General features: G+C 39.1%; 1 protein-coding gene across 1 annotated transcript; it reads right to left on the bottom strand.

Annotated features, from left to right (window-relative positions):
* Positions 1 to 349: 349 nt before the first annotated feature.
* Positions 350 to 4,905, bottom strand: tyr (tyrosinase). Its single transcript, XM_041994912.1, has 5 exons — positions 4,078 to 4,905; positions 3,359 to 3,575; positions 1,959 to 2,106; positions 1,408 to 1,589; positions 350 to 1,315 (listed from the first exon to the last, which is right to left on the bottom strand). Exons 1-5 carry the CDS (start codon positions 4,903 to 4,905, stop codon positions 1,068 to 1,070), a joined length of 1,623 nt encoding a protein of 540 aa, XP_041850846.1. The 3' UTR covers positions 350 to 1,067.
* Between the last annotated feature and the right edge of the window lie 5,163 nt (positions 4,906 to 10,068).

Below are 10,068 nucleotides of genomic sequence, written 5' to 3'. Positions count from 1 at the left end.
CAGTACAGTTTCCTTGTTATGAGCGATCACAGACAATATAACATTAATCTTTTAGCACCATTGCTAACACACAAGAAAGCGCGTCCACATTTATTGGTGTTTTCGCTGCAAACAGTGTAGAGGTTCAAGTTTACACGACTATCTGTGGATGGCCATATTTTTGGCCAGTATTACTCTGTTTTATATGTTACTTTGTAGTTTGTATTTATATTGCTCAGATGATTTCTTCAACTTCCTCTTGTCTTAATTTTTCACAGGGCAGCTGGAGGCAATTTCACACACACACACACACACACACACACACACACACACACACACACACACACACACACACACACACACACACACACACACACATGAAGTACCAAAATGTACCTTTAGGGGTACAAAGAACTTTTACTTGGTTGGTACTCTCAAAGGTACTTTGCATCCTTAAAAGTACAGTTAGGTACTTTGTTTTCTGAGAGTGCAGGATTGTGTGTGTATTGCTGCCTTGATTTATTCAGTGTAAGGAAGCAACTAATGTGACTACCAATTTTAAATAACCTGAGCGATCAGAATTAGACCTGACTTAATGATTTAATATTTCCTTTTCTCCAAGTTTTGCATTAAGCTGAAGTCATTTTGAGTTCAAACACACCCTACCTTCCTTAGTGATTATAAAGTACTTAAACACAGAATGCACCCTGTAAACTGAAGAACTCAAATATAATGTAACAAAACATGGTAGTAATTATATAAAGTGTAGGTCTGTCCAGGTTAGTGAGCAAAAACAAGATGATATTTTTGCAGAATCAAACACTTCTGGGTAAATTACAGCTTGTGAAGTTTTGCCATTCAGTGTCACCACCAAGATATCAATTGACTTAATTTCTGATTCTTCAGAGGCAAAGACTGCACACACAAGTGTCTCTTAGACATGACACTGTAGAACTACATGTTTGTGTTCTGTGATCCTTCAAGACGCTTCACTGGCTCTTCTTTACCTTCACATATTTTAAAATCTAGGGGGCATCATTAAAAGTTTGTCCAGTTATTTTCAGCTTTATGGTTGGGTTCTCTGTGTGTTAAAAAGTGGTCTGATACGACGATGAACCTTCCTCTGAGCTGCTCTGAAGGAGTGGCTGTCTCTCTCCATAGCTGGCCACCCTCTTCCTCCTCTGGTTACGCTTCCACTTTCTTCTTGCAATAACAAGCAGCACACCAACAACTGTAGCAATCAAAGCACCGAGGATCCCGGCCCCCAGGAGCCACTGCCAGATCTCTTGGGCCTGCTGAAGGTAGGGTGTCAGAATCTCCTGCATAAACCTCTGGCCTGTGGTGAGACAGATGGAATGAGATTATATCAATGAAAAAGGTAAAATAATATTAATAATTTAGAGGGCGTATTTGCAGTTATGCACTGACCAGGGTCCAGCAGGTAGGCATACTCATAACCTAGATCCTTGTTGGAGAGGAAGTAGTCCCCGTTTCTGTAGAGAGGCAGGAAGGGCACCATGTAGTAACCATCATTGTGGCCAATAGGAGCATTGGCACGAGGGTACTTGGTTCGAGGAGGCTGGTGGGTCCTTAGCCAGCGCTCAAAAATGCTGTAGAAAAAAGTGAGAAACAAAAGGGAAAATGAGGATGAGTTGGCAGAAGAATGTGGAAGGAAAAAACACTTTCATTTTTTTTAGTTTTCTGTGATCTATTTGCCTTTGTCTTTGTTGTTTTGTTGTTCTTTTCTCTCTGTCTTTCTTTCAGTTACCACATTTACTCATTACTGTCTCCTGCATTTCCTTCTTTCATTTCAGCAAAAGACTGCAACCATTCTGCTATAATAAAATGTGTAAGGCAAGGGCAAGGCAGTTTATTTGTATAGCACATTTCATGTACAGGACAATTCAAAGGGCTTTACATACTTGTGTATTTGTCCTTGTGTTAATTAATAGACTGTTGTGCACATGTGCATGTGCTACCTGTCAATGAAAGCATGGTGCAGCAGGAATATGGGGTCGTTGGCCGAACCCTGGACTGAGGACATGGAACCATTCATGAAGACATGTAAGGCGTTGTGCATGGTGCTCTGCCCTGGCACTGACATGCCTGTCTCTGGACTAGCAAAACCTGCATTAGACAGGGAAATAGAAAAAAAACAACAAAAAAAAAAAAAACGTGTATAACAAGAGGAAAATGGGTTAAAATCATCATTACAGAGGTTTAGGCAAAGGGATGGGAAAATAGCAAGTGGTTCAGTAAATTTTACAGGGATAAAGTTGAGCCTAGCAGAACAAAGTGAGAAGATTTTGAGATAATTTTTGAATGAGATTGCAAGTAAACAGAGGACAAGTTCAAGTGCATGCTTTCTGTGCATATGAAAGGTCTGAAAGGTAAAATGTACAAAGTTCACACCTAGCAGCTACTTTCTCCCACAGAAGACATTGCTATATTGAACTACCTACATCTTTTTTTGGTGCAAAGAACCTAACAGAGCATTTCAAACTCATGGGGACAAGAGTTGCTGCATGATTGTATGATAAATAGAATGTAACCACTTTCTTGTAACCACTAAAGTACTTAAACATGCTTTAGTAGACTTCTAAGATAAATCATAGCTCTAAATGAAAACAGTATGGGCTGTTTAAGTCGTTAAGGTCTTTTAACATTAGAAGTACTTGATAGTATCAAACACAGATTCACGTCTTGAAAATTCTTTAATTTGATGAAAGTGGTCATCCTTTCATACTGACAAAAGGTTTTTATGAGCAGATGGTAGAAGCTCTGACTTTTGCTATGTATTGCTTGTAGATATTGCTTAAATGCAAAGTAGGTTTTTATAAATCGAGAAAATACTGTATCACTCCCACATGAATACTGACCTGCTTCGGTTGGAGACACTTTTTACAAGCTTTTTGCTGTTGCAGATTCTGTATTTCTTCATATTTAAGTATGTTTGAGTGGTTATAGGCTTATTCAACGGTATAGTGACACAGCAAGGATATTCATAAACTTAAATTCAGGAACGGTGCACATCTGACACACTTTTAACCTTTATTTAACCAGGTAAAAAATGTTTGAGAACCAGTTCTCATTCTTCATGTGTTTGTAAAATCCCACTCAGCTTGCACACCTTTGTTCCTGTTTTCCATGCCCCAACTTACTCTCTCTGCCACTTTCTTACAGCTGGTCTGCAAACCTTTAAGCTCCTTTTGATCCTTCACATGCCCTCCCCCACACCTCACTTTTGGCCTCCTTTATCATGTATGGAATGCATTAATTTAACAATAGTGTGCATCTCTTCATGATGTGGTACTTGTGCTTGATATAGGAGTCACATTAAGTGCATGAACATGACAGAACCTGACAGAACAGTATCTACCCTCTAAGACGTTTCTAAAGCTCGAGTCGGTGAATCGGTCCATCTGTCCCGTTTCATACTCAGGGAGGCTCACAGTAAAATCCACATCAGCTGTTGTGGGGAGTCGTGGCACCCTATTCGGATCATGGTTGCCGGGGTTACGCAGCAGTGGACCCTCTGAAGTAGCGTTACACAATACCTCTCGGTTATTGTAATCCTCTGGCTGAGTGCAAATGACCTAAACACACAAAAGCAAAAATATGCACATTTTCATTTTTAAGATACTCTAGTATAAGTTAAATTAAATAACACTGAAAGCATACATGACAGGTTTTTGTTTACCTAACATCCCTGAACAGGCTGGTTGATGTTCAGAAGATGTTATAAAAGATGAGATTGTATTAAAATCTCTTGGTTGAAGTCTAAGACACAAAGATTTCTGATGGATTTCTTTCAGTGTGTTTAATTGGTTTTTCTTTTTGACAATAAGTCTCTGAAAGAAAACTGTTCACTGTGTCAAATGAAAATAAATCTTTAAAAAATTATGTAATTCCAACAACAACAACTTTGATTCCTTTGGATTCATAGAATAAACCAAAATTAAACCAAAAGACTTCCAGCATGAACTAAAAACAAACAAGGCTTTGTTTTGTGAAAACAAAAACGATGTTCAGTCTATAATAAATAGATAAAGACTTTTCCTTACAGCAGAAGTGAAGGAGCAAGGCAGTTTTTCTTACCTTCCATGACGAGAAGACAGAAGCAGGGCTGATGAGGTTGGGATTGAGGGTGTTGCGTCCCCCCATCAGAGCATCAGTGCACACCTCACAGGACTGGGCATCCCTCCAGTCCCAGTATGGGATGGTGAAGTTAAAATCTCCTGTCAGCTTTCTTATCTCATTCTCCCAGTGAAGCAGGAAGACTCTGTGCCAGGGGAGAAATGCTGCTGATTCATGAGCGAAGTCGATGTCTCTCCACACATTCCCTGGCCCTCCTAGGAAGGTGTCTCTGGATACATAGTAGTGTATCCAGACAAACAGGTCATAGGTGTTGATGTCAGAGAACATGGGGTTCTCACCATTTTCACCCATCTCTGCTCTTGTTCCTGTGCTGATGACGTAGTCTCGACTGATGGTGTTTTTAGCAAGATTGAGGAAGGAAATAAACTTCTGTTGCTCAGCAGCTGACATGGTGAGGATGTTTCTGCGAACTGATTCTCTATATTCACCACAGTTTGCACCCCAGTAACCAAACCTGCATTCACCACAGTTAAACCCTCCATAATTTCCAGCACAACGGCATGTCCGGTTGAAGAATGCCACAGGCCAGCGTTCTCTGTCATCTATCCCATTGTGTGGGTACTGCGGCCCATTGGGCTCATCTGAGATCAAAACCTCAGTGCAGAATCCACGACCTGACAGGGCCCCGCAGGGTGAGCCATCTCCTTCCCAAACTGGACAGCATTCTTTGGTTCGCAGTCCCTCTGAGTTGGCACATGGGCGAGGAAATTGGCATGAACAAATCCAAATGAGCTGCAGAAGAATAACAGATGCATATAGTCTCCTCATGGTGACGAGTCAGGCACTCCAGTCTTAATCACAGTGAGGACGTAAACTCCTGTTGCAAAGATGGTGAGCCTGCTGCCCTCTCTGACTTCACAGCTGACAAGGTTAGAGGTAACAAAAGAGGCACAGATTAGTAGATTCAATGCCAAAAAATTTACTTCCTGGAAGTGCAAGCAAAGAAATACAAGATTACAACTTGAACTAAAATTGATCAAAAGATGGTTTCTGTAGTAAACATGAAGAAAAGACAGAATGAAAACTTAAACTTATAATGTCTAAGTTTTTGGTGGTTTTTGAAAGGTGCTACTCCTCTAACCTACCATCTAACCAGCTACCAATCCTTCTTCCACCCCTCTTGCATACACCCAGCCAAAAGTCTCCTGTTCTCTCCCTACTCATTGAGCTGATTTGGGGGCTGTCCTCTGAAAAAAGAGTGTGATCTCATGCACGTAGTAACACACACACACATAAAAGCATGCATTAATATGAACGTCACATGCTCAGGATAATACTCTTGATTACTACTTTGTCAAGAGACCAGCTGACCTGTGCCTCATTATGCTACAGGCAGAAATGTGGGTTTTTGTGGTTGTGTGTGCACAGTGTTCCTGTCCTCTAACCCCCAGCCCTCTTGGCAAAGTCTGGCCAGGAATTTATGCGTGATCAAATGTGAATCTGCTAATGAAATAGAAAAGCGAGAAAAACTATGAGAATAGGATAAGGAGATGGGAAACTGACATTACACAATGGCTAGATCAAAATTAGGGCTAAATCACACTTGAATGCTTCAATTAACAGAGTCATCATGACTCAGTAAATCTGTGAACACATCTTGTGTCTCTGATGTCATCTGAACTTTCACCTTTGACACAGTTTAATTAAGTAACACTATTCTTACAATACTGTTCACAACAAACAAGAAATCACAGGTTTAAAATGATCAAAACATCTGTAGTGGTTAAATGGTTCAGGTCTCAGAGGGATGGAGAATTGCATTAACATTTCCAGATTTCATGGTAAAAGTTGTGGCACCATTATTGTCATAAAACATCAGATCTCCATAAAAAAGCTGTGAAAAACTTTGCTATTGTTTGAAACTTTTTTTTGACGTCTGGTTGTAGCAGAAATCAACCCACCATAACATTATGACCGCATGCCAAATATTCTGTAGGTCCGTCTCATTTTGCTAAAAAAAAAGCACTAACTAGTGAAGGTGGGGTGTAGACAACGAGCATCTGAGGATGTATGTCTGACACAGGGATGTTAATAACAGACCCTTTGAGCACTCTGGTTGTGGGGTGGAGTTTTGGTGAATTTGACTTACTTTCAACAGATGATATCAGAGCCCACCAGATTGGCTGCTGTTTCCTTGTGAGGGGTGTGAATGGTCTGCAGAAATGTTTAAGATGTTTGGAAGTGTCAAAGTAGGATCCATATAAATGCCAGTATGGAGATTTCTTTCAGCAGAATATTGTACATTAACAAGATGTTCACTTCTCAGTGGTTTTGGTGTTATGGCTGATTTGCTCCTGAGATTTATTTATTTATTTTTTCATGATCTCTCTGTGTAATCTCCTTTCTGCTGTTTGTGTTGCATGCTGTCATTACCCCAGACTTAATGCTGTTGTCACACAAACACAGATGCATCTGCACATGCAATCAACCAAAAGAATGATTAACACATCTGTTGCAGCATAAAAGGTATAAAAGCAGCATCTGTGGTATTAAAATCCAGGATGCTAGATCCACAAGACCCAACTTCACCCACCTAAAAACACCTGGAGAGGTTAGTCACTGTAATATGAAAGCTTAATGTTAGCATCTATGTTAGCAACAAGCTTAGCGCCACAGTGGTGTAAACGTTAGCTTGTTACTACCTTTGTACTAAAATAATGTTAACTCCATCAGATTAGCTTCACTGAATGTGTTCAGAAGAACAAGACATTTATTTAACACAGTTTCCATAAACTGTGACTTTGTCATGATGACGTTATACTGGGACCAAACTGGGATCAGACAACATGGTTTTACTGGGTTTATTGGAAACGTGCAGCTGCTGCTGATTGAGGAATGCAAGGAATATTTATTGGACTTGCAAGTATTGGGTCTGAACTAATTAAAAGTTTTTCCTTTCATTTTAAGTTTCACTGTTTATTTTCTGTACTCACCAAACACAGCTATTTCAGGCCCTTCAAACAAACAAACAAACAAACAAACAAACAATTTCTCTGTGTGTCCAGGTGGATTTTGGTTCACCTTAAAAATTCTTGAATAAGTTATGTTAAGAGCATATAATTTGAATAAATTTTCATGTTCATATACAGGTTTTTCAAATTCAGTAAAGCAGAGTATTTGTCAGTGTAAACTAAAGATCAGTGCTGTTACAAAATGCTGGTAGATAGAGTATGTATTTTATTTTCCTTGGATTATTATAATGCACTCTCCTAAGCAGACCAGATGGCAGGCTTCACGTGGCAGATTACTCATTACAACTAAAAATGACTTGACTTGGACTTGCACAAAAGGACTTGTGAACATCTCTGCCACCAGGGCAACATACAATAGTGTGCATTTTAATCTAATGTTACTAGATAGGTCTTTTCGTGTTGTAGGATAAAAATGTAAGCTTTGACTGGTAGACAAACATGTATTAATAAAATATTCTGCAAACATAAAGGATACAGAGGAGATGAACACACATGAAGTCAAAATCAGTGTTGCCAAGGAATTTTTCACAGAGAACTCTGTTGACATTGTCATGTCAGTATAACACTTTAGAAATATTATATCAGTTGTACAATTAGTTTAAAAGCTTTACTTATCTGAAATGAAAAATAAAAAGCTAGGGTTTGGGAAATGTGTAACAAGTTTCAAGTCCCAAAACAACCTAAGAAGTAAAGTTAATATTGAGTCTCATTATCCCTGTCATAATGCACAGGGTACTTGCGTATGTGGAAACTTCTAGGAGGAGAGAATAAGGGAGATTTTCCTCCACATGCTTCTCCTCTGGGCCTCCAGACCGGCACCTTCGAGCTCAGGGTAGAAAGTCATCTGCGCAAGCTTCGGCATCACAAGCTGGTCACATGCTACCGTTGCCAGGCACGGGATGCGGCTTATCTTGCTGCAGGAATGCAGTGGAGCGCATAGGAATGACCGTCACAGGATAAACCCACCCTCAGGGCTCCTTTGAGAGAGGAGAGTCAGACACACACAGTAGGTAGGTGTGTGTGTTTGAGAGATTTTTCTTTGAACTTTGGAAGAATTTCACCTCATGTAAGCCTGTGAAGGTACAGCAGTTCCGGCCAGTCATTCCTGAATATTTCAGCAGCCACATGACATCATGTTAAATTTTCTGATGGAGGCTCATAAAGTAAGTTGTCTGTCTTATTCAGACACCAGAGGGCAGTGCGGGCTGTTTATTCAGCTAAAAAGAGGAACACCACTAATGATGATCAGCAACTCCTCATCTCATGTAATGAGACAAGAGAAGAAGAAGATCACCAATTATTTGACAAGGTAGAGGTATTTCCTAGCTCTGTCATTTCAGAAACCTTATTTCCGATGACAGTAAAACAGCTGTGCAGATGGAAGATGAAATTGACTGATTATATCAGCATACAAAGTAGAGACCAAATTTGCACCTTGCCACTAGGATTATATTTTTAGCTGTGAAAGTCTGAAAATCTGCAGTAACATATTTTTTCAGTCCAATCTTGAAAATAAATATGTCAAAATGCTCATTTGCAGGGGAGCTACTTCAGGGTTGTAGGACAAGTAGCAGAAATGTGTTGGTATAACTTTAGTTGTTTATTCTTGTATGCAAGTGTGTTAACTACGGGGAAATAAAAATGTTCTCAGTGGTGGAAAGTAAGTCCATACACTTAAAGACTTTTTATAAGAAGAGTTTTGAGAGACTTTAAAACTTAAGTAGTTCTACTTCATGTACTTTTATATCTCTATCCCTCTAGCTCATATACATTTGGCATCTTTAGTTATTTTTAGTTACAAATACACAACTACTCAATGTTTAAGATCAAATCAGCTGTTTCCAAACATTGAGGTACAGACCCTTTTTCAGCTTATCGTTAGTTTTTAAAAGTGTCCACAAATGTTGTTTAACCTTAGTGCCTTTCATTTTTTTTTTTTTTTTTTTTAAATAGTCCTAAAGAATTTTTTACTGTATGGGTCCAAATGCTTCTTCAGCCACTGAATGTGCTGACACAGTAGTTTGGAGTGTGCTTGTGTATGTGCATGTCTGCATGCAATCTCAGGGGATTAGAAGGTATCACCTCCTGACTTCTGTTGCTATTGCAGAAACAGCTTAGTTCTGCGTAAAATGAACAGGAATATCTTATAGAAATCAGCATTGAAATCACTTTTCCTTGATCTGTTGTTGTAAACTCAAACTTTGGAGCTCAGATATGTCTTCTTAGTTACCATAACTCTTAGATTCCAAATACACCACAATATTGAACTACAAGCTTGTAGGGTTTATTATTAGCCTTGTTCACTAAATCAAATGACTAACTGATTTAAAATTAATTTTGGTATTTTGTACTTGCATGACTTACTTTTTATAGGTTTTCTAAATGTAATTGATTAATTTTTGCAGGATAAAACTAATGTATTGTTGCAGCCTTCCCAGTCCTGTGCGCTGTGCCTGGTGTCTGAGTGTTCTGGTAGTCAGAGACAACATGACAGCTTGTCAACCTGTGCTGACAGTTTACATCGAGACAGAGGCTGCTTATTGTTTGCATGCGCTCGGGCTCTGGAGCAGCCCGCTGCAAAATGAGGACAAACTCTCTTCAACTCTTTTAAATATGCACTTGGGTACTGAAAAATGTGAAAAACAAACACAGTGAATATATTAGATACAAAAATGGCGTCTATCCCAATGGGCTCCTCTTTTGAGAAAAAATTCCTAAGATTTTTATCTTTTTTACTGGCAGTTATTTAACAATAAAGTTTTGCTCCATAACTCAGGTGAGATTTTTTTTCAGTGTATTTTTAGACATGTTACATAACTTCAAGCTAGGTCTACAGATCTGTAAAAAAACAAAGTCGCATGAAAACTAAATTATATGGTACCTAGTGACATTACTTTAACCAACTGGGATGATGTACATAATAAGATCAAGGATTTAGGCCTATTAGAAAAAAAAAACA

The sequence above is a fragment of the Melanotaenia boesemani genome, chromosome 9 (assembly GCF_017639745.1).
Source record: "Melanotaenia boesemani isolate fMelBoe1 chromosome 9, fMelBoe1.pri, whole genome shotgun sequence".
NCBI classification, from domain to species: Eukaryota; Metazoa; Chordata; class Actinopteri; order Atheriniformes; family Melanotaeniidae; genus Melanotaenia; species Melanotaenia boesemani.
Note: the sequence above shows the minus strand (reverse complement) of the source record. Positions and strands in the feature narration are given on the sequence as shown.

Coding starts and splice junctions, on each gene's coding strand:
- tyr (XM_041994912.1), bottom strand. CDS start 4,905: ATGAGGAGACTATATGCATCTGTTATTCTTCTGCAGCTCATTTGGATT. Junction 1,590..1,958: donor CACCATGCTTTCATTGACAG/GTAGCACATGCA, acceptor TTTTTTCTACAG/CATTTTTGAGCGCTGGCTAA. Junction 1,316..1,407: donor TGCCTACCTGCTGGACCCTG/GTCAGTGCATAA, acceptor GTCTCACCACAG/GCCAGAGGTTTATGCAGGAG.